Source organism: Zootoca vivipara, chromosome 7, assembly GCF_965207765.1.
Source record: "Zootoca vivipara chromosome 7, rZooViv2.hap1.1, whole genome shotgun sequence".
NCBI lineage: Eukaryota > Metazoa > Chordata > Lepidosauria > Squamata > Lacertidae > Zootoca > Zootoca vivipara.
The window spans coordinates 18,741,952-18,766,430 of NC_142590.1; the positions used below are offsets into that span (position 1 = coordinate 18,741,952).

The 24,479-nt window shown below is 44.2% G+C and overlaps 1 protein-coding gene across 2 annotated transcripts in view; it reads left to right on the forward strand.

The window, feature by feature from the left end:
• The window catches only part of COL11A1 (collagen type XI alpha 1 chain), a 248,703-nt gene that overhangs the window by 97,765 nt on the left and 126,459 nt on the right, over nucleotides 1-24,479 (forward strand). For both annotated transcript variants that reach the window (XM_035122972.3, XM_035122973.3), the window contains 10 exons: nucleotides 1,014-1,076; nucleotides 4,890-4,931; nucleotides 5,293-5,355; nucleotides 7,154-7,228; nucleotides 8,920-9,006; nucleotides 10,115-10,171; nucleotides 17,488-17,541; nucleotides 19,523-19,576; nucleotides 19,710-19,763; nucleotides 21,558-21,611. In XM_035122972.3, coding sequence (XP_034978863.3) covers nucleotides 1,014-1,076; nucleotides 4,890-4,931; nucleotides 5,293-5,355; nucleotides 7,154-7,228; nucleotides 8,920-9,006; nucleotides 10,115-10,171; nucleotides 17,488-17,541; nucleotides 19,523-19,576; nucleotides 19,710-19,763; nucleotides 21,558-21,611 — 603 coding nt within the window. The remainder of the gene's footprint in view (nucleotides 1-1,013; nucleotides 1,077-4,889; nucleotides 4,932-5,292; nucleotides 5,356-7,153; nucleotides 7,229-8,919; nucleotides 9,007-10,114; nucleotides 10,172-17,487; nucleotides 17,542-19,522; nucleotides 19,577-19,709; nucleotides 19,764-21,557; nucleotides 21,612-24,479) is intronic.

Consider the following 24,479-nt stretch of genomic DNA (forward strand, 5'->3'; position numbering starts at 1 on the left):
TGTGCTCTGGGACCCAGTGTCCTGCCACTTGCACCTTGATGCAAGCTGACAATCTCAGACAATCTGCAGGTCTTCGAGACAGTCCTTCCCCCACCCTGGGGAGTCTGCCAGGGATAATTACCCCCATATCAGCCCTGAATTACTGGCACGACTGAGGTCTGATCGTATGGGAGTCAGCCATTTCTCACTGCAGAAAACAGGAAGCCCAACATGACTAACTCTAAACATGTTTGCAGATTCCTGCTCTTCTTCTTCTTCTTCTTCTTCTTCTTCTTCTTCTTCTTCTTCTTCTTCTTCTTCTTCTTCTTCTTCTTCTTCTTCTTCTTCTTCTCCTCCTCCTCCTCCTCCTCCTCCTCCTCCTCCTCCTCCTCCTCCTCCTCCTCCTCCTCCTCCTCCTCTGCCAGACAAAAGGCACATAGCCCATGGGAAGTGTGACTTCACTCACACACTTTCTGGTATCAAGTTTTCATCTGGAGATATATGCGGGCAATCTAAACATCATCTGACACATTTAAAATCCATTCTGACCCACGTTGGAAACTAATCTCAGCCTTGGTTTGTGAAGGTATAATGCAGGAAATACCAGTGCAGCTGTGGCGAGAATTGAGCACTTTCAGGGTCTTCCTCCACATTTACTTTTGGGCTCATGATCCAAATGCTCATGCTCGTCTCCACAATGCTGCACAATGGATGTTCACTGTTTCCCCAGTGGGCATCCGTTGCAGACCATTGCTCTCCGCCTCCTTCCTGACAGCCAATAGGGAATTCCCCCCAACTTTTGTGGCCATGGGGATGTGACTGCCTGGCCAGGTTCAAATGGGACAATCAGGGGCCAAGTTATGGGGCCCAAGTTGTTGGATAGATGGTCTCTGGCCACTGTCATGACTAGCCAGGCAGGCCTAATTCTGACAATATCAAAAAAGCACCGCATGCCCCTGCCTTCTCAGTACCAGGGGATTTTTGTCCTGACATACATTCTAATATATTTGCCTCTTGGTATCTTCCCTCCACAGGTGAATGGCCATGGAGCCTATGGGGAAAAAGGACAGAAGGGCGAAGCAGCTGTGATTGAACCTGTGAGTATTTTAGAAGTGAGCGACTGTGACGTTCCATGGGTCGGTTTCCACCTGCATGTTCAGCTCTTGATCAAGTAGTGAGTTTGCTGGGTGAAAATGGGGCACAAAGACCTTTTAAAAACATCCTGGACTTTTACACCTGACAGTTTTATCTCAGAGCGCAGTCCAATGCACTGGGGGAAGGCCACAGAGCACATGTGTTGCATGCTGAAGTTCCCCTGACCTTTTGAGTGAAATCACGCAGAACCACTCCCAACAAGCCTCCCCCAATCTGGTGCCCCCCAGGTGTTTGCACTGCAAATCTCATCATTCCTAGCCATTGCCCGTGCTGGCTGGAATTGATGGAAGCTGGATCTCAAAATTCCTGGAGGATATCAGACTGAAGAAAGCTGAAGTAAGGAGTATTGAGCTAGATGGGTCAGTGGTCTGGCTCAGTAGAAGGCAGCTTTCTGTGTTCTTTTCAGAAACAAACCACGCTGAGTTCATCAGGACTTAACTTCCTGTGCATGCTTACTCCCTCTGTCTGGGAGTAATGTGCTCTGTTGCAGCTTCATCTTTAAGCTGCAGGATCCACATGAGAATGCTGGAAAATGCTGTAGTTTTCAGTATTTTCCCAGCTCAGTGGTTTTACAGGAGGCATTGTAGGCTGCAGGCCCCCTTGCTCCTACCGTGACATTAATAGACACTCCACCCAAACAGGCAAGCCTTAAAAATATTAGAGCTCCATTGCTGCTGCAACCTTCCCCAGCTACTGGGACCTCCTTCTTGGCAAGACATGTTTTTAGAAAGAGGAGGGTACAGGTGTGGTGTAAGCCCGTCTTGAATTCTGAGGAAGGCTTGACTTTGGCTCTGAGTTCGCTTTCAAATCCTCCACCCCTCTTAATTCTAAATGGCTAGCTAGGACCTGGCCCTCTGCAGCATCTCCTACAGAAGAAGCATGAATAGATTTGTACTGGTGACAGATGACGATGGTGTGGCTGAAACAGCAGTTGAGTCAGAAGCCAGAGATGAAACATGCTGTCAATAATAAGGGAAGACATTTGCACGAAAGTGTCCCGCAGAACGTCTGGGTCTCCTAGCTATTGTAAGCCCTATACTGTGACACATGCAAAGTCACTCCCTAGCAGTGTGAGGAAGGCAATGCAAACACAACCACTCTAAACCAACACAATTGTGAGTGTAAGGCAGCTTCTGAAGCAACACAAAGTAATACTGAAGCAATAAGTGTCTAGTTGCGCTTCAGTTTCTGCAAGAAAGATTTTCAAAGCCCAAAGGTTGTCCACAAAGCAGCTCCTTCAACAGTTTCGTGTCTGCAGTATTTTCTCCGAATCTGCAAAGCGACTGAGGTTGCAACTCCTTAGCAGGCTGAGAGTTCCATTAAGCTCAGCAAGCCTTATTTCTGAGTACATAGAGGGGCACTACTACAAATCACTCAGATTTGTGGTCTGATCCCACGCATGCTACTCATAAGTAAGTCCCAGGGCCACTGTAGCTGGGATTACTGTCTGATAATGACCTACCTTGCACTTAGCATTATTTATTTTTAAATACACATGCATAGTAGAGTGCTATTGACACATTACAAACAATCGTATTCAGGCAGAAATGCAACAGGGGTAGCTTCCTGTGTGGTCACACTTTGTGTATGAAAATGCTGAACCTGTTAGGTTTCTGTCTGTTGTGACAGCTTCTGAAGGCAGATGGCCTACCAGATAAAAGGCCCATGATGGATAGCAGGAGGTCTCCATAAAAAAACAGTTCATCCCATGGCAAAACTGTCCTGGAGTGTGTCACTTAAAACTGCAGTGGGTAAAGTACATGACTGAATGCCTACATAAAGGGGGAAAACCATGTGTATAGAAATCAAGAGGTCAAGGGAGCAAGATTGTGGTCTTCCCTTCCCTAACAGAGTTGTTTTCTATATGAATGATGGTTTCCATGCTGAAGCTTTCAGCCAATGTGGTGTAGTGGTTAAGAGCGGTAGACTCCTAATCTGGTGAACCGGGTTCGCGTTTCCGCTCCTCCACATGCAGCTGCTGGGTGACCTTGGGCTAGTCACACTTCTCTGAAGTCTCTCAGCCCCACTTGCCTCACAGAGTGTTTGTTGTGGGGGAGGAAGGGAAAGGAGATTGTTAGCTGCTTTGAGACTCCTTAGGGCAGTGGTCCTCAACCTTGGGCCTCCAGATGTTTTGAGACTACAATTCCCATCATCCCTGACCACTGGTCCTGCTAGCTAGGAATCATGGGAGTTGTAGGCCAAAAACATCTGGAGGCCCAAGGTTGAGGACCACTGCCTTAGGGTAGTGATAAAGTGGGATATCACATCCAAATCCAAACTCTTCTTCAGTCATGCAACCCTTTCCCTACCAGTTTGATGCAGTATACTCCAACAATAGATTGAGCATGCAGTGAATTGTTTGTTTGAATATGCTATCATATTCTTGGTCTCTCATATGATTGCTCGTGGGAGTTTGTAACTTGAGACTGAACTGAAAGTGGAATTGATTTTCATGAAGACTTCAAACTGCATTGAAAGACATGCAGAGATTTTTCAGGGCAACAAAAATGTTTGCCTTTTTCAGAAACCATTGCACTGACTGGCCAGGATGAGCCATGTGACCAATCCAGGAAGCACAGTTCTTATTCTACTTTTTTAATCTTGACGATTTTAGCACATAGCCAATCTGATTGGCTGCGTAATGATGTTGTTTGATTGGATGAGATCACACAAACAGGAAAAATCTGGAGTGGGTGGGTAATAGTGCCAGAGCACTAAAGGATGGGGCAAGCAAGCAAGCAAATTTAGGATTTATTTTTTTCAAAAAAAAATATTCTCAGTGTTGCAAGTTTAGCAAATAACTTTGGTACCCCCAAAACACTTCTTTCACCCTGAAAATCAGCACGGGTGAATATTTGTTGCATCATGAATCACAATCAAGGCAAGATTGTGTGAAGGGACAGGGAATTGGATACTGGATTTACAGCGCCATAATTTGACCAATTCCATCTGTTTGAGAAGTGCAGAACTGTATTGCAGCGTCAGTGACTGCACAAATTGCAGTGTGCACCCCACACTGAAAGCCCAGTTTATAAGCCACTGCTGCTCTTCAACCCCTGACTGTTACGAGCTCTCATCAGTTGTCCTGTGTGCTTTCATAGGCAATTGCATTGGGGACCAAGAATATTCAAGCCAGGCCTCAAACAAGCACTTTATAACCTTCCTGTTGAGGAAAGGGCAGCATTTACCATAAAGTGGATTTATGAAGTGGTGCTTCATTTTGAGTATTGTGTCCCAGCTGGATTTGTGGAAAATGCTTTTTAATGCATAGTTGTACTGAAAGCATACATCTGATGTGTTGCATGGGAAATGCTGGGAAATGCAGGTTGTGGCCTGTGAATTGCACCTGGCTCACATGTCACATTAGAGCAGAAGCTGTGATTTAACGTGAATGAGCAAAAGCCTTTTTCTTCTTCTTACAGTTTGTGGTTTGTTTGGTGGGGGAGCAGACAACGAGACAGGTTTGCACTTAACAACAAGCCAGATTATTGCGGGGGAGGAGCAACACATCCTTAAATTTCAGCAGCATATACTAAAATGCTACTTCTTCTTCTTCTAACTATGGTTTAAAGTGATTTGCAAACTAGACCAATGGCCCTTTAATAACTGCAAAATAACCAACACATGTCAGATAAGGAAGTTACATTTATTTATTTATTTGTGTGAATTTTGTGCTAGTTATTAGTGATGTACTCTTTGCTTTTTGCCCTTTCTCCAATCAAAATTGTATAATCTTTCCTTTTCTTTTTCCATAGGGGATGCTTATTGAAGGACCACCAGGACCTCCAGGGCCTCCGGTACATATGTGATTTTTAAATTTCTTTTTAATATTTTTTTTCCAAAGAAAACAAAATATTTTTTTGGGGGGTGGTATTAACTGTGTTCAGTACTGCCATAATAAAATGAATGCAGATATTTTGCATAGCAGCTCATGAGTACCACCTAAGACACTGTTTTTTGATGAGAACAGATTGGGGCTTTTGGAAAACGGGCTGCTTACATAGTTGTGCATTTCTTTTTGAGGAACCGATAATTGGCTCAGATAGAAAGCACTTTGCTGGCCCTTGATCCAAAATTGGTCGCAGTCTGAACTACTGCTATAGAAAATGATTCAGCACAACCATTCAATATTGTTGTTGTTGTTGTTTTAATTCACAGGGTCTTATGGGTCCCTCAGGTACACAAGGCCCCACTGGACCTCCGGGTGACCCAGGTGATAGGGTAAGTTGGTGCGGGTTATAAATGAGCACGAGGAAGGCATTATGTCCCAAACTGGGTAGTTAGAAGCATATAATCCAGTTTATGAAATAAACTTCCCAAACATTGGTAATGTCAGCTAAGGCAAGGATGTCGGGTTTGAGGCAGTGGCGTAGCAAGCCCAGGTGGCATCCTGTATGGACGGCACGCAAGAGCAGTAGCCCGTACGGACGCCGCACCCTTGAAGCAAAGCGCGCGCCAAGCAGGTGAGCGAGCAAGCCAGCCGCCATACCAAGCAAGGCTTTTTACCGGGCGGAAGGGCTCGGCTTAGGAGTCTCAGGGGGGCGCCAAGTGTCACCCCCCCTCCAGCGTGGCACCCGGGGCAGACCACCCCCAACGCACCCGTTGCTACGCCCCTGGTTTGAGGCCTTAACTTTGGTGCATCAGGTACATAGTAGAATTTTCTGAAATCTGAGAGAGGTGGGACTCGCTCTGATGGTGGTTTCTTGCTGGGCCCGTCGCAGGTCAGACTTCAGACTCATCACGGAAAAAGTGGAATTTGACAAAGGCTGCTGGTTAGCAGTAGGTCTCCTCTGTCCCAGTATGTCCAGGACTCTGAGGCTTAAGAACCTTCAGTGAACAAATGAGGCCCTCTTTGCCTCTCCTGGCCTCTCTAGATGACCTGATGGATTCAGTGGAGATGATGGAAACAGCAGAGAGGGGTCAATTTATATATACCTGAAATGCTAGACGGATATATCCACAGTGTCTACAGCTGACCTAATAGCACCTTACAGCTTTTGACAGACCTGCTTTAATAAGGATAGGCCTATCTCCATGAAAGGATGTACTACATCCTTAGTGTACATCTTCCTGTCTTGCGTTACTATTTTTAAAATATTAAAATAATTCCTTCTTCTAACACTTCTGTTATCTAGTCAATTTTTTAAAAAATTATTCCAGGACTTCTGTGCCATATTGAAACAGTATTTTGCATACCTAAGTTTAGGCATAACAATTGTAACCTTTCGCACACATTAAAACTGGAAGAAATATTGGGTTGAAATATTTGACTGCTGCTAAACATATCCATGGATCTAAATTATACTGTTATCTGATTATGCAAAAGGCAAATTGAGGTGAAACTGCATATCATCATTATTTATTCTTAGTTTGTTTATTGGGATTATGTCCTGCCGTTCTTCCTGAAGGAGCCCAGGGTAGCAAACAGACCCACAATTTTGAAAACAAAGGAAAGCAAAAATGCTCTAAAACAGTTTCAGTAGTCTAAAAACTGCAGCAGTTTAAAGCATCCAAAAGCTGTTACGTTACAGTTACAGCTAAAAATCACCCTTTCATCCAGTGACATTTCCCCATCCATTACAAACACAATCCTTGTAACAGAAGCTTAGTGGCTGCTTTACCTAGATAAAAAGAGGTTCAGGAGGAGGAGATATGGAGTGAAAAAGTTAGTGACAAGGGTTGAGGGGGATGATGCTGAATTGTTTCTGCACCTGCCACTTCTTCATTTGAGAATCGTGTCTCTTGAAACTTCTTGGTGTTAGGAGAAGCACCCAAGTATGTTAACATTAAGTACTAAACAATGCGAGAGTTTGGAAGTCCATCGAACGCCCTCATCCTCGCCTTCTGCATTTCTGTGGCTCCTGCAATTTAGCCAACCTTCAATGTTAAATAATTATAGGGGGAAATGCACCGCTTAGCGGCTGTTTTCAATGTGAAAGAGGCTGCGATTATGTCCTATGGCTAGCTAGATATTTACAACCAATTATTTAAGTCTCAACATCTCGTTTGCATCTCCTAGGGCCCACCTGGACGTCCTGGTCTCCCAGGAGCTGATGGTTTATCTGGACCTCCAGGTACCATGTTAATGTTACCGGTAAGTCTTGTTTTGCTTTGCAAACGCTATCCTTACCAGAAGCAAATGGAGATAGTGGTGTAGAATAATTAACCACGGACATTTTTTTCTGAATGGGTCACCTAGTTCAGGGATGGGGAAGCAGGTGCCATCCTGATGTTGCTGCTCTTCAACTCCCATTGACCAGAAGCTCCTTCTCCTTCATCTACATCCAGGCTAGATAGATAGTAAAAATTCAAGAGTCAAATAATAGCAATGACCGAATTCCTCCTTGGAGGCTCAGCCTCCTTGGCACTGTGCCAGAAACCTTCATTGTATTCAAACCATAGAACAAAACCAACACTTAACCTATTGTTCATGATGATGTGTTGTAGTAACAAAGAAAGAGGCTTTATGGCGATGCCTTCGGCTAGATTCAACAAATCCTTTTCCTTTGTTCTGAGTGCTTTAGGAATGAAATTTGCCATTTTAAAATGAGAATCCATATTCCTACAGCTTGTCAGCCTTTTCATTCTTGATTCCTCCTCTGCTGTTACTGCTGCTTTGATAAATAGAAGGGAGGCAAGGTAGAGAAGCAGGAGCCTTGCAGCTCTCCTGATAACAACACTACAAATCAGTATTAGTAACCATCAGCTATCTTACGTTAGCAAGTTAGTCAGTCCATATTTGAACCTGTAGCAAGTTAAACTGAATAGTGAAAAGAAAGGAAATATCCCATGCTAAATACAGTGGTACCTCTGGCTACGAACGCTTCTGGTTAGGAACGCTTCAGGTTATGAGCTCCGCTAACCTGGAAGTAGCTGCTCCTGGTTGCAAACTTTGCCCCAGGATGAGAACAGAAATCGTGTGCCTTAGGATAAGAACAGTTTCAGCTTCAGAATGGACCTCTGGAACGAATTAAGTTCATAACCAGAGGTACCACTGTACTTAGCTTATTAATCCAAACTCAACTTGAATTCCTGCTCAGCTCCTACATAAGCTCTGGCCTAGTCTGGCATCCCTAAAACTTACCAATAGCGGCGATGGCAGTGAGAGGCATTTGGAGATAGCGGCTGTCTGGGACTAGATAAGTCTTACCTGAGAAGCTTCTCAGTGAAAGCTTGAGCTCTACTAGGTTCTCAGTAAGGACTCAACTCCCAGAGATCTTTGCACAGGGAAGCTCCTGTTAATAAGGGTACGATTAGCTAACATGGCTCCCACAAGGGGTTCTTGGACGGCAGCTTCCATGATCTTTGGCCACTGGACATGTGGAATAGGATGGATGGGCGTTGTAGTGGAAGAACATTTAGACGGCATCACATTGGCTACTCCTGCTTTATGACCTGCTCATGCTCCTCATCGCTGCAGCTGGAAGGTGTGTAATGGCGAAGGAGAAGAAGGTGGAGGAACATGGGATGGGCTTGTGGTTGTAGAGCCCTCAAGCTTTACCATGTTCCCTGCATCACCCCCAGGGTCATGATGATGCCTGGAGCCCAGAATGAGTCCCATCTTCAAATGAGCTTAATGTGGGTCCGACCTCCACAACAATGCTATTTTTGGCAACTGTTTCTGAAGTTTTCAGACCAAGTACCGTATGAAGAACTGTTGACATAACCACACTTTTGATCGAAGAAGCCAATTTCTTCAAGACCTCGGGCAATTACGGCTTATGTCTAACCTGTTTGTTTTTGATAGATACGTTTTTCTGACAAATTCTGTCCTCCTATATACAGTTCCGCTTTGGTGGCGGCGGCGGTGACAAAGGCCCAGCCATCTCGGCACAGGAAGCTCAAGCACAAGCTATACTTCAGCAAGCCAGGGTAAGAGTGAAGCACACAAAGGCCTTGGGAACTGTAGCTTGTTAGGGGTCTCAGGAACTATAGCGCTGTGAGGGATAAACTACAGAACCCACAATTATTTGCAGGGAGGGAATATGTGCTTTAAATGTACGGTGCGTACGCGGCCTAAGAAACTAAAGGTGACGGGTTATTGTCCTCTGAGAGAAGAAGCTTTGTCCCTCTTCCCCATAAATCCTTGTGTTCCCAGCATTTCCCCTCCCCCATACTTTCTTCTGAGAAAGCTAGAATTTTCTTACAGCGAGGGATATTTTTCTTTATCAAGGTCTACTTGGGTCTACTTGGGGTGGCACCATGTGCGTGCAAATCTGTGAGGTACAACATGCCAGCAGTGACCAGTACCAAAACCAGTTGTGGGCAGGCCAGAGTGGGTGGGTACAGAACCAACACTCTTCCCCACCTTCTCTCTCTTTCTGTCATTTCTCTCTCTCTCTCCCCCTTTCTTTTGACTCTCCCCCATCCATTTTTCTTTTCCTCTCTGCTACCCCTCTCTCTCTTTCTGTCATTTCTCTCTCTCTCTCCCCCTTTCTTTTGTCTCTCCCCCATCCATTTTTCTTTTCCTCTCTGCTACCCCTCTCTCCTTTTCTGCTTCGTCCCTTGGACACAGTTTGACCACCACTGCCTTTCAGATTGAGGATTAAATGGGGAGAAATTTGTGAGAGAGAAAGAAAGAAAGAAAGAAAGAAAGAAAGAAAGAAAGAAAGAAAGGGAGAGACAGGCAGGCAGGCAGGCAGGCAGGCAGACAGACAGACAGACAGACAGACACAGAGACAGAGAGATGATGAGAGAGAGCTCTCCTCCTGAGCTCCTGGAAAGAAAGATGGTTTTGTACAAAAATGGCAAAAATGAATGTCAGTGTTTCTCAAACTTGGGTCTCCAGCTGTTGTTGGACTACAACTCCCATCATCCCTGCTAGTTTGAGAAACACAGCATTAGGTGTGGATTTTATAAAAATGGATTGTGATTCCTAGGACTGCATGCACACACATTTTTGGATTTTGCATAGGGACCATGTCATAGTTTGCATGCAGAATGCCTGAATGCTTTTTTTGGTTTTTTGTTCAAACCACAGATTGCCATGAGGGGACCCCCAGGCCCTATGGGACTCACTGGAAGACCAGGTCCTGTGGTATGTTAAACTAAGAAACAAATAATCATTGTACGCAGTTATCATCAGACTGTCTTTATAATGGAAATTTGAGCTGTCTCTTGTCTATCACAATCACTGGCGTTTTTCTAACTGCTTGTATTCATTCAGAAATATGAAGGATACTCATTTCAATGCAGAGTTTTGTTTTGTGTTTTGTTTTTAAAAAACCCAACAACTTTGGAAGGTCTCTGCCAAATATCTAGTTTAGATAACAAGTGGAGCAAGATTACAGGCTTCTTTCAGAGTCATACAGGGCTGAGTTTTGCCATTGTTTTAAATGTCTAAATGACAGAAGAGGAGCACTCGACCTGCAGTTGCCAAATCACCTGAGCAATTTCCCCTTAATGATGGTTTCCTCTTTTACAAAAACGATACTCTGCTGAGAGAGATAATCAAATGATTCACCTAAATGCCGCAGTTAAGCAGTTACTATCTCTTTAGAAGCTATCCAAGTGTATTTACAACAATATAAAATGATAGTTAGTACAACCAAGATTACAGACTTCGCATAAAGCCAGCAGTCTCCTGGGAGATATATATATATATATATATATATATATATATATATATATATATATATATATATATAAATAAAACAACATAGACATGAAGGCCAAGAGGAAGTGCAGCATTCAGAGTGAAAGGATATATTTAGTTTTTAATGTAGTAGGCAGTGTTTCTGACCGGCAAAGGCAGGTTGGCTAGCATGGTGCCTCAGTTGTGATTTTGATCATCCCTGTGAGATTTCTGTGAAAGGAAAATGATAGCACTACTAGGCTGAAGTTTTTAGCCCAGACTTTTTTCTGTGGGTTCACATGAGTAAAGGAAAAAAAATATGCCCATCAAATTGGATTAATCTTTGGCAATTTTTACTGGTTTCCAAAGTGGGGGGGATTTTACCTTTATAAATAAGGCAACAGAGGAGAAACAAGTGTTGTGTTCCCTTCAGTGCTTTAGGACAGCTGCACACTCCCCTCTAATCTGCTCATATGGAAGCAAAGGAACTGTCACTAAGCACTTTGCAAATTCTCTCTTTGAGGCAGCCTCAAAAAATTCTTAAAGGGGGGGGGTCACTTCAAACAGTGATTTTGCAAAGTGCATTCAGCTGCCTTGCCCTTATTTTAAAAAAATTCCTGGAGTGATATTTGAAGCAGGAAAGCTGCTTAAAAGAGTGTTTTTGCAATGGGCTTTCAGCCAGCTCCCACATCACTCTCATGTGTCGTTTTGGAATGGAGGGTCATGGCTATATTAAAGCCCTTTGCAAATACCGAAATATTTAGAAGTGGTTGCAGGTTTCCAAGCACCTGACAGCCAGCTAGTTGTCCGTCATTTGGAAACCCCACACAAGGGATTTTGAGAGGTCCGTTGGGTTGACCACCTGTGCCTCATGTGATGTCATATGACATCATGCGATTGAAAGGTGGATGTCCCCGCCTACCTGTCAAATTTCACCCGCAAGGCCAGTCCTAATGTGGACTTGGCTTGTTCCCGAGCCTGTTCTAAACATTGCCAGCCCTAGACACAAATGTTATTATAGCACAGCAGCAGGTTGAAGAGGCACTGTGCTTCCTTCTGTTTGTCCCCTGCCAAGATCCCTAAACATCACATGGCCCATTTTGGAAAACATGTTTTATTTTGTTAATGTGAGACACCTGAAGAGTGTTTCGCCCAATGTTCCAACCCTCTGCTGTTGCACTTCTCTACAATCAGTACAGATAAGTGAGATGAAGCTCTCCATCCCAATATTTCTGGTCCATACCCACGTAGCTACACTACCAGCTTACGCTGCATAAAACAATTTCCTGGAGTGGGAGAAACAGAGCTGTTCCTTCTGGCGCCCCTTTACCGTTTCAGTCCTAGACTATCAGGATAACCTTGTGGGTACTTGCTGATAGCAGAGCTTAACCTCCAGGTATCTTGTGTCGGATGATGTCTTGCAACCCGGCAGCCTCTCTGCAATCCACCACTGAAAGTGCCTACATACCGTGTTTCCCCTTTTTTAAGACACCGTCTTATAACTTTTTTCCCTCAAAAAAACACGCAGTGGCTTATTTTCAGGGGGTGTCTTTTTTTTAAAGTGCTGGTACAACTGGGACCCACTGGCTCAGGACGCTCGGTGCTCTCTTCTGCGCGCTGCTGGGCGCGTTGTTGGCGCTGCCAGTTCCGAGCGCCTGCAGGGTGGGGTGGGGTGGCAGTGCTTTAAACCCCCAACCCTGTAGAAAGCAATGGAAGTTATGGACCGTAACAATCCTTAAGAGGTGCAGGTCTTAAAAAACCCCTGGTATCACCCTTGAAGCACAGCCTTCCAAAGTCAGGGGGGAAGAGGTCTGTTTAGACAAAGGAAAGGATCGGGGGTGATTCTGCGCCCTGGGACCCACAGAACTATTTTAAAAATCCCAACCTGGGGGGGGGGGTCAAATAGTGAAGCCCCATAGCCCTGTAGCATAAAAAATCCAGGAATTGTAAAATTAACAACAATAATAGGGGGGGGGGCACTCTATCCAAAGAGTTAAGAAGGAATGGGAAAGTGTTGAGTTATATATGGAAAAATATGGAAAGGAAAGTTAAAGATAAAAAATAATAATTATCGCAAGGGAAAAAGTAACATCATAAAGGGTAATAATATTAAATATAAAATAGACAACACAACAGAAAAAGCAAGTATATGACTAAATGAGATCGCACAGGAGTGAGGGAAGTGGGGAGAGAGGGAGGGGGGTAAGGAATGGAAGGAGGCAATGGTTGGAGGAGGGTATAGGGGGGTGAATTAAAGGAAAATTAAGACTGAGAAGCGCATGGTTTTTGTTTTTTAAAGATGCAAAGGCTTGCAATCAGCCAAAGTATAGAGCCCAACTTCCAGGAGACTGCGATCTACTTGCGGATTTATAAACTGGAAGTGATCTACCCCCGTTTTATTGGTGTTCAGGTCAGAGTTGTTTTTAGAGAGAGGAAATATCCCATTTTTGAGGTTAAAGTAAAAGTTCCTGACCTTTTTTTATAATGAGGAAATGCTTCTAAAACTCCGTTCTTCATTCCACGAAGGGGAGAGGGGGTGGGGCCGGGTGCTCAAAGACAAAAGAAATGGAAAAGGAGATAGCGATCAACTGCAGCCTCCTGGGGATCGAGCATTCATGCAGCCGCCGGGAGAGGCAAGGGCTGCAGCCGAGTGCTGCTTCACAAACAAACGGGGGAAAGTGCTTAGAACCCAGAGAATCTGGCTGAAAAACACGAAGCAGCAACAGCAATTGCACACACACCATCCCAAGCCAGCACAGTAACCAAGTCCCAAAAGCAAGAAAGGACTCAGCAAACACTGCTGCGGCCGGCGTTGCTGCTGCTGACTCGGGGAGCTCAGTGCTCTATTCCGCACAGCGCCTATCACTATGGCTTATTTTCAGGGTACGGCTTATATTTCTCAAATGCTTAGAAATGCTGCTATGGCTTATTTTATGACTACGCCTTAAAAAGGGGGAAACACGGTATCCCAAGGAAGCTGAACGGCCTATTTCATTATTGCTTAATGCCGAAATATAATTTTCTTTTTCAAAGCAAGACATCGCTGGGTGTTGTGTGGGCTAAGGGTTTCAAAGGAGGCCTGCCAAGCTTGTGTGAGAGTATTTTTTTTTTTTGGAACCGCCCTTCATCCTGATAGTTTCCAATACAGTACAATAAAAACATCAACAATGTTATAGAGAGAGTGCCTCTAAATACCCGTTGCTGGGATTCGCAAGTGGCGAGAGAGCTATTATGGTGATATTCTGCTTGTGGACTTCCCATGGGCAAATGGTTGGCCACTGTGAGAAAAGGAAACTGTACTAGATTGGGTATTTGGTCTTATCTAGCAAAACTCTTCTTATGTCCTTGCATTTTTCAGAACTGAGAGGCAACAGATCACACAACTGAAAAGCAGACAGAGGTCATAAAGCCAGTTTAAATACCTGAGCAAATAAAACTACCTTGACCTGGTGCAGAAAAGACTGTACTGCAAGCACCAGTTACATAGTGTGTTCCGTAGTCAAGATGCCTTCACGCCACTATGAAAAGGTCATCTTTGCACATGAAATATGCAGTGCACGCAATAAGTGATGGTAGTCTGTGAAGGGACTCATCTAAAGATCCCAAAACATGGGTAGTCTGTATTCTACCAGGCTTATCAAGGACTTGACATCATTTCCCTCCTTTTCAGTCCTGGACAGGAAAATAAAAACAGGAGGTTCATCAAACCTCTGATGAGCCACCACATGTATCATCAGAAATGGCTATGCTAGCTTCCTGACAGGTGGGTGACGCTTGCTTACCTGGAGGCAAGGTGAAGGGATGTTGGCACAGGGCAGTGGTGCAGCAATAAAGCTGCTAGCACATTTGCAAAGCTAAGCAGGGTCTGGTATGGTTTCGAATTGGGTGGGAGACCACGAGTTGAGATTCTTGCATTGCAGGGGGTTGGACTAGATGACCCTCGGGCTATCTTTCAGCTCTACAATGTTATGATTTTATGATTCTGTGAAATGCATTGGCAGAGTCAACCAAACATTCCTGCTGGAGAATTTGCACCATGCCAACCTCCCTGCCTGCTTGCCCCTCTTCCTCCCAGTAAGCAACACTGATCCACCTCTGGGAACCCAGCAGAAGAGCTCCACCCCCACTTGCTGAGCTGATTTTGTGCAATGCATATCTGGTGTGCTGTGCTGAGCATTGTAGATCACAAAATTGCAGTAATATATTGAAGCCCCGCATCCAGTTAAATATCCCTATCCCAAATACATTCATCTGATCAGAAGCAGAACCTGTTGGTTTCAGTGGAATTTATTCAGCAAGCTATAAGACACAGCCAAAATCTCAGTCAGATCTTAATGTGAGTCAAGGGTTGTATTAAAAAAGGTTAGCAAAGAAATTGTGGTATTTTTTGCCATTTTCCATTTAAGCCACTAGGAGGCTGTAGAAATCCAGCTGTTCTGACTTGGAACAACAGCAAAAATGATGTGATGTGATTTTTTTTTTAAGCTTTCATTTTCCTCTCAGTACACTTTGTAATACACTATCAGAAACATAAATACATGCCTGGGTTTTCCAATAAGAAAGCATTGAAAGGGTTTCTTCTTACGCAAAGCTATGAGTATTATATGCCTGTAAATCAGCTATGATTATGCTTTTGAAAATCCAGATCTTGCCATGTGCTTTTGAAAGCACCTGTGAAGATGAGCTCCTACTCCCATCCTCCACTTTCCTCAACCTGAACTTTCTGCTTTGCTCGATTTATGGCTTGTGCCTTATCTCTGCTGCTTCCTCAAGGGTGGGGAAATACCTCACTTTTGGGAAGAGGGGAGAAAGCAGGCAGAGGAGGGCTCCCATCAACACCCACCTTATGGGTGCGGTGGATGCATCTTTGCACCAGCGGGTGATGCCTGCTGTTCTAAAAGAGGCTGTAGTGTGAGGACTTCTCAAAAACCTTACCTTGAATTCAGAAGTTTGTGATATTTACCACCCAGTCACAAATAGCTTTAGCTTCAGACACTGTTGTAAGGGCAAGATAAAGGGACCCTGACCATTAGGTCCAGTTGTGACCGACTCTGGGGTTGCGCACTCATCTTGCATTATTGGCTGAGGGAGCCAGCGTACAGCTTCCAGGTCACGTGGCCAGCATAACAAAGCTGGCTGTGGCAAACCAGAGCAGCCCATGGAAACGCCGTTTACCTACTTGCATTTTGACGTGCTTTCGAACTGCTAGGTTGGCAGGAGCTGGGACCAAGCAACGGGAGCTCACCCCGTCACAGGGATTCGAACCGCCGACCTTCTGATCAGCAAGCCCTAGGTTCAGTGGTTTAACCCACAGCGCCACCTGGGTCCCCAAGGGCAAGATAATCTGAACCTATTATTTAGGCCTGGGTCTGGGGCAAAATAAGAAGAAGCCTCGATTGCCCTGATCAGGGGGCTTCATGAAAAAGGGTGGAGTGCAATTCTCTTCCTTCCCTTTGATCTCTCAGCCTCCTTCAGTGCCATCAATAGTGGCATCCTGATGGATCAGCTGTACATGCTAGAAGTTGGAGGTACAATGCCTAGTGGTTCCTCTACTACTCATAGGGGCATTTCCAAAAAGTAGCGTTGGGGGACTATGCCTCAGACCTTTGGCACTTGTGTTGCAAAATTCCACAGGATTTTATTTTGTCGCGCATACTGTCGGCCATCTATGTGAGGCCACTGGGAGTGATCGTTTGAGGATTTTGTCATCAGTATGATGATGGAACTCAACTATCTTTCTCCATTTCATCTGGTGGGCTGGATGGGGGCCGATGAAAGGAGACTAAATCCTGACAAGACAAAGATTTTGCAAATGGTTTGTTTCTAGGTCCAGGAACAAGTCACACTAGTGGCCACAACTGTGGAAACCTTTTGAGGAAAGTGTAATTTTGAGGTTTGATTGCTCGTAACAGCACTTTTGGGGAGTCATGCCATAAAATTATATATCAGTGGAAAGATAATTTAATGAAGAATGTAATGCAACAAAGTTTGTTCAATTATCTTTATTCTATCAAAAGTTACAGCCAAATAACCAGAAAAAGGAAGCACAACTTGCTTAGTTTGATATGCAGTGGCTTTCCTTCATTTGAATGTAGCCACTGAGCATGAGTGTTTAGCGAGCCAATCAGGTGTTATGAGCCACAAGATCGCAGAAATACACTTTCCCCAAAAGGTTTCCACAATTTTGGCCACTAGTGTAGGTAGCCTTTTTCTGCACTCGCTCAAAAGGATCAGGTGCATAATGTGAGGTTGCTGTTAAATCCAGCACTGTTTCTGGAGGTGCAAGTGGCGTCTATGGCAAGGAATGCATTTTGCAAGCCGCAGTTGATTCACTAGCAATAGCTTTCATTGGCAGTGATAGACTGATCACAGGACCTGTTTGCTGGCTTACTATTATGCAGTAATGGTCAGTTTGGAAGCTGTAGCTGGTGCAAAATGTGGCCTTTAGGTTGCCAAGAGGGGCAGCCTACTGGGGGCATATAACACCAATTCTTAAAGCATTTCAATATTGAACCAAATTCAAGGTGTACTTATAAAGTCCTATTCAAATAAAATAGAACAGCACTCTCAACATAGATGCTTGCTGGCAGAGCTAGCCTTAGGTTTTGGATGCTACTTGCTTTAGCTTTAGGACCATAACCTCATTTGGCTGTTAGCACTTTAATTATTTGTGCAAAGGTGTCCCAAACCATTGTGGTCAGCCGTGCAAAAGCAATACTTTTCTGGCTTCTAAAATGTGACAGGTTAAGCTGAAACAGTGCTTTGATTTTGTCATACAGGGTGGTCCTGGTGGTTCAGGAGCCAAAGGTGACGGTGGAGACCCAGGTCCTCAGGTAAGACTACGTTACCAACCAGCCCACCATTTCTCTTCCTCCCCCCATAAATTTGCAGTGGCCTGCAAAAAGCCCTGCTCTAGAGGGTGGCGGCGGTGGCGGCAGCAATTTGAGGTGGCTACTCTGAGCCCAATAGTTGAGGGAATTGTCCTTTAAGGCCAACATTTCAAAGCCTTGTTTGTCTAGTACATGTTTACTACAGGCATTTATCTCAATCAACAGACAGTTCATGTTACTTTGGTCTCGGATAATTAAAGATGTGAGATCTTTCCACCTCCCCACCCCATTGCACCGATTCATGCCTTCCTGAATACTAACATTACCTACCATCACAGTTTTTGCTCCCCATTCAAAGCACCAGCTAGCTAGTAAAGTTCGTGCCGGCCTATTTTCCATTGTCCTGTACTATTGCTCTTCTTAACCCCTTTGTGGGCTTGTTATTACTTTTGCAAATGTATGACTTGCTTGGGACGCTTATCCACAAGAGTAAATGTGGAATGTTTCTTTTGGGTGTGGAATATAGTAAATGCTTTCTGTATTCCTATGAAGAGTCTCTCTCTTTTGCTGTCACATAACCTCAGGCTGTGATCTTATGAAATACCACACTGAGAAGACTAAATGCCACTATTAAAACAGGAATTCTGTTTTATAAACTGAGGTTCTGCCAAGCAAGAGTAAGAGATGGGTGCCTAGACATGGGTCAGATTAGAGATGGAAGATAAATCTTTTCCCTCCACATCTTGAAATGAACCAGGCTAATCTTAAATGCAGATCGGAACACAGTTATCGCTTGCTCAGCTTCTAAATTTTTCAATGTAGCTTCAGATTTTTTAAAGAAAATGTGCACAGAAAATTATTATTTTTATAGGAAAATGCATACGAAGGTGTATATTTCGGGAGAAGGCTGTATGTAAAATGCGTACAAAATGCAATCAATTTAAATGTGAGGGTTCCTGTTTTGGTGCATTAAAAAAAAATAAACCTGCAAAAGATGGGACAGAACTGATGACACAGGGCAGTAATAAGCTGATTTGTCTATTTCTAGGTATAGAGTGCAATTGGAAATGAAACTACAGGTGACAGATTCCTCAAATTCAGATTTTGTGGAGTCTGCCACTTGCTTTAGGTATATGAGATCAATTTGGCCATGATTACAATACCCCAAAACACCACCATCCATTCTTCCCTCCATGGTTGTCATAGCTACGTGCTGAAGTTTGATTGCCCCATGACCGTAGCACTGAGTTCGACATGCCAGCTGCTTCGACATACCAGCTCATAGAACCTGATCCTAAGCTACATCATTGTGGATTAGGAACTCCAAAGCTGGCTCTCACGCTCAGGGGCGTCATCTATGGGGCCTGTGGGGGGCAGCCCCCCCCAATATTTTATGGAAGGTTTCCTCCCCACCAAATTCTGTGCCAATCCTCAAAAGGACACACTGCGATGAAGATGCTTGGCCCTGCTACATCTTTTTGAGGTTCTCCAGGGACGCACAGTGTGAAGCAGCTTCACCCCACGGAAAAGGAAGGCGGCTGGCGGTTGGTGGGTAGGGGATGGCGGTCCGAGCCGGCCTGGACAGCTTGGTGGGGACGGTGGCACGCGTGTGATATCATGTTGGGTGCAACTTGGCCCTGCTGCTCACTGTTATGCAATTTCAAAGAATCCCGCTGTACAGGTTTTTAGCCCTGAAAACAAATTATAAATCCTGCCACACCTTCAGCCAAATATTTTATAGATAGTTATTACTGGAAGGATTTTTTATAAATTATTCCTTCTTATTTTCTTTTACTAGAAATTGATATTTTTTAATAAAATAAAATAAAATAAAATGATTGTTTTCCTTCAGTGGCCTTCTAATACATGTCAGAGGGACTATACATTAGGGCCTCGATTTGAGGTGGATGGTAATTAATCATAAAGCCTTCATGGTGCTTGTGATTTATCTTGAGTGCTTATAGTGAATATGTCTTTCTTTCAGGGTCCTCGGGGTATTCAAGGTCCAGCTGGCTTGCCTGGAAAACCTGGCAAAAGGGTAGGTATTGAGTGCTTTGAGGCAGCTCGCATTTGGGGAAAGGAAGTAGCGCTGAATCCCAGAATGACAGCAAATTAACTCTTGACACTTCGCGTTTGGTATTAAACTTCTGCCTTTTGCAAAAACGTTTCAGGGTCGTCCAGGTGCAGATGGAGCCAGAGGGATGCCAGGGGAACCTGGTTCCAAGGTGAGTCAGTATACATTCAAAACAATTTTTGGATGCATTTTCTCCAGGGTTGTACCCCTGCTAAATGCCTTCATTGAAAACTTACAAATGGGGGTCAAATCTGGCAGACTTTTGCTTTTTTGGAACGACGAATGACAATTCACGGATCGCATTGAGATGTTTAAGTAGCTGCTTCCACACTTTTACACCCACTGGTGCAACAGAAAGGACTATGGGCATTTACGTTGGTAGCCTTGGGGTGCTCCTTCACACAACACTAGTCAGAGCTGCAACTTGTGGGGGTGGCATGGATGGGCTTTGCTTTATAACATTTCCTTGCGCAAAGAGGCTGTTGCTAGACAGGTTCAGCCATGCTCACCATAATTGAATGTGTTTCTCATGCGTTTGAAATTTGAATCAAGTTTAAGGCAGTCAGAAAGCTTCTATCTTTGGATGGGACAATGTCTCCTCCTCACCCATTATTATTATTAGTAGTAGTACAATTCCCATCATTCTCAGTCACCAACAGTCAGGGAACATGGGGAATGTAGAGATGCATTGTAAATAAAAGGACACATTCTACTGATTCCTGGACCATCCACGGGCCAGATTTAGAAGGCGATTTGGCCAGATCCAGCCCCCGGGCTTTAGTCTTCCTACCCATGGTATAAAGCAGGCATCCCCAAACTTCGGCCCTCCAGAAGTTTTGGACTACAATTCCCATGTTTCCTGACCACTGGTCCTGTTAGCTAGGGATCATGGGAGTTGTAGGCCAAGACATCTGGAGGGCCGCAGTTTGGGGATGCCTGGTATAGAGGCTCCATTGTGTATACTCTTTGGTCCCTTCCATTCCTTGGGTGGTCCTTGGGAGTGTGGCACATTTCAAAAGTTAAAGGACAGGCCCATATAATCACAAATTCACAGACTTGTAGAGTTGAAAGGGACCACAAGGGTCATTTTGTCCAACCCCCTGCAATCCACGAATCTTTCGCCCAATGTGGGGCTTGAACCCACGACTGTGAGATTATGAGTCTCATGCTCTGCCAAGCTCTCTCACACCATAGCCCTAGGTCATGAGTCATTCATGCTCATGACAGGAATTAAAATGTTGCCAACACACATGAGTCTTTCATGAGAGTAACAACTGGCTCACTGTAGCATACATACAGTCGTAGGCACTCACCCAAAGGAGAGAAATAGTCTCCATTAAGCCCCAGGCTGTTCCCTTCCCATGAACAGCATTGTGCCCCCATGGGGATAAATAGTATCCTAAATGGCTTGTCTTAGTTGATGTTAAAGAGCTATTTTGTTTGCTTCAGTGGCTTGTATCCAATGCAGTGCTAAGTAAGCATCGTGTCAGTGCAAGGATATTCGCGTGTGCAGCGGGGCTTTCTGCCCTCCTCCCACATGCCCCCTAAATTTGTTCTCCCCCCCCAAAAAAAACACTCTGAAGGACAGCAGGGCGAGAGGTGCATGCAGTCACAGGAGAAGAGGGAACGTCCCATTGCACAAGTAATTGGATGCATTCCTATGTATTGCTTCCCACACACAACATGTGACAATGAAATCAGATGAAATGGACAGCGCTCTCAAATAGGATATCTGCATCTATTGAGGATAGTGTAGACCCTCAGTTCTATATATCAAGTTTAGATTCCAGGGGTATGCATGCATCTTCAAGCCAACGTCCAACTTTAAGGCAACTGTTTTCAACAATTAGATAGATTTGCAGTGGAATCCCACCCCCTTTTATGTCAAGGCCATTACAAAATGCAAGAGCAAATTTCTAAAACTCTTATTTGTTTTCTCCACTAGGGTGACAGAGGTTTTGATGGCCTTCCTGGTCTACCTGGTGAAAAAGGTCACAGGGTAAGAAAAGATGCACATTTATCCGAAAGACTGTAAGAATGTGGGCATACTAAAATTTCGCCTGAAACTATTGTCCAAAGCAATTGCCATTTTTTCCGCACCCGATACTTTTCCAATGCCATCCTACTCTGGCACAAAGCCCATTGAATTCAATGCCCAGGTATGTATAGGACTGCAGGCCATTGATGCTTTCTGCATGACTGTCTTGGCATGCTTCCTGCTAGCCAGACTAGAATTTATGCTTAAGGGAAGTCACTAATAGCCAAATTGTCTACAACCTGAAGTCAACAGCCCGAAGTGGAACCTGGAGTTTGAAGAAAAACAAGAAGAAAGCACTGTTCTGTTGACTAGGCAAATACAGAAGGGCTTCCTTCCAGCACTGGTTCGCATCTTAGCCAATCCAGAAGCGCCATACGGCCTGCCAATCACAGGGGCTGATATTGCATACCCCTATTTATTTGACTGAAGGGAGCTCTAAGACTGAAAGTATATGCGGCTTACTAGCCTGGGGTGGACACTATGAATTTCCCAGTTCAACTCTCGGGTGTACCTGATAATTTGGCACACAGGGCTTCATTCCTAAAATTTGGTTCCCCCCCCCCCCCCCAGGACAAAATAGCATGGTGGAATAAGAATGGCATACCTATGTGGTTAAAATTGCTCCAAAAGTACTTACCCACTTTTAAATTTGCTTTCATTATTGCTGTCAAATTTCTACCTTTGAGATACATGGAATTTGCTGCCAAGGAGTGGTAGAGTCTCCTTCTTTGGAGGTCTTTAAGCGGAGGCTTCACAGCCATCTGTCAGGAATGCTTTGATGGTGTTTCCTGCTTGGCAGGGGGTTGGACTGGATGGCCCTTGTGGTCTCTTCCAACTCTATGATTCTATGATTCTACATTTCACACTCATCTCAAAATAGTTCTGGCCTAATGCTCCACTGCACAGTATTTTCTGTGAGCAAAAATAGGCCAAACCTAAGTCACACCTTACTGGCCAAGTAGATACATATCACTATGTTAACTGATAAAGTGATATGATCCACTACTCCCTGTGTCAAGTTCTTGATGGAAAACTATCAAAAGATATAGTCCTTGTGAATTTTCAGAGTGTGAATTTTCATGATTAGATGATGCATGATGCATGATCCCAGAGGAGGATGAAGAGCAGTGCATGGTGGGAAGTCACACATTCAAAGAAAATCATTTTTATTTTATTTTAACAAGGAGCATTTTGTATCTGGAAAACCATTATCCTCTCACAAAAGAGTGTGCCTTTTCAGGATGAAAAATTGGACATTGTGTTTTCTATTTGGCACAATATTAGTAAAAGAGAAAAAGTGTTGTAGCTTAAGTGTGTTTTGCTTTATAGACGGTGCTAGAGATTCTCAATATCATTCTCCATACCAATGTGTTAAACGTTTAGCAATGAAAACTTTATGTTTCAGTGACCCTCAAATATGGGGTACATGAAATACAGAAAATTCGGGGGTTGAGAAATATGCATTTTTAAGATAAAATCAACAATGTGGGTGACCAGCAGAGGGCACTGTGAATTCAGCACTAGTTGTACATATGGCATGTGCTACTCTATGGCTCAGTAAACCTTTCCAAAATGTCTTTGGGGGGGGGGAGGAATCTGTGGTGTGGCTGAGTTAATATTTTTGTGACCTTTAGGTGTAAGATGAAAGCAACTTTACCTCACTTTCTCTTTCTCAAAGCCTTGGATATTGCTGACATGTTTATTATACAAATATGGAACCATTAACACTAATAATACCTTGCAGTAAGGACTTCTGACACATTCCTCTCGATTCGTGATACAGTTATTTTTAAACCAGAGCATTTCAAATGCAAACAGAATGACAGCCATTGTTTCATAATAGAACACATAGATTGCAGTTCAGTTGAAATCAAGTGTCCTGCCTCAAACTCTGAATTCAAGATCCATTCGCAATATAATGCTTGGCAGAGGGTTTAACTCTGAATTGAACAGGATAAAAGGTGGGGCTGGGAAGTAGGAACTAAATGGTTTTATACACTAGTTATATTTCCTTAGTAAGGGAGCTGGTAGGAGGACATCCATGAATACACTCTTATAGACATATTTTTGAAATCGGGGTCCACAATGGCCACAGTCCAATTTCCAGCTGGCATCACAGAGTCACTGAGTTAGGGCTCTGGCTACACCCTGATAATGAGGCAGGAGAAGAAAGTCTTTGGGAAGTGGGAAGTTCCCAATCAGTATTTTGGCTCTTGCCTGAACAAAGCAGTCATGTCGCTCTTGGCTCCCACTCTCTCATCTTTTCAGACTATTTTTTGTCCCATTCGTCCCTGCTGTTTAGTCTCCTCTCTCTCCCTTTCCCTCTCTGAAGCCTCTCTCCCCTTGGAGCGGCAGCTTTTCGCCCTACTTTCCATCTTCCAGAGCTTGGCTTCTCTGTCCCCTCCAATTTAGCTATATATACACCTATCCCTTCCCAAGTGACTGCTTTCCAGCGGTATGGCTTCTTCAAGGCCCCACTGCAGCAAACTATTTGGTGAAGATATCCTCACCGAATCAAAGGAGAAGAGAAAGGTATTGGTTACCCCGAAGGATGGGAAACATTGCTTGTGCTGCTACTCTCCTTATTCATCTAACCAGCCTTTTCGGAATTGCTGCCCCCGGAGCAGATACTGGGAGTACAAAACAAAGTGCTCCTTGAACAAGGTTTGCTACTCCTCAAATCCCAGCATTGCAAGAAATCGGGACCCTCCCTAGAACATCCTCCAACAGCCCAAATGACAGCAACATTCAACAAGTGGGTGTCAGGTTGCAAGTCCTCCTTCGGCTCTTGGCAAGAGAAAATGAAAGACCACTGGATCCTCGCTACCA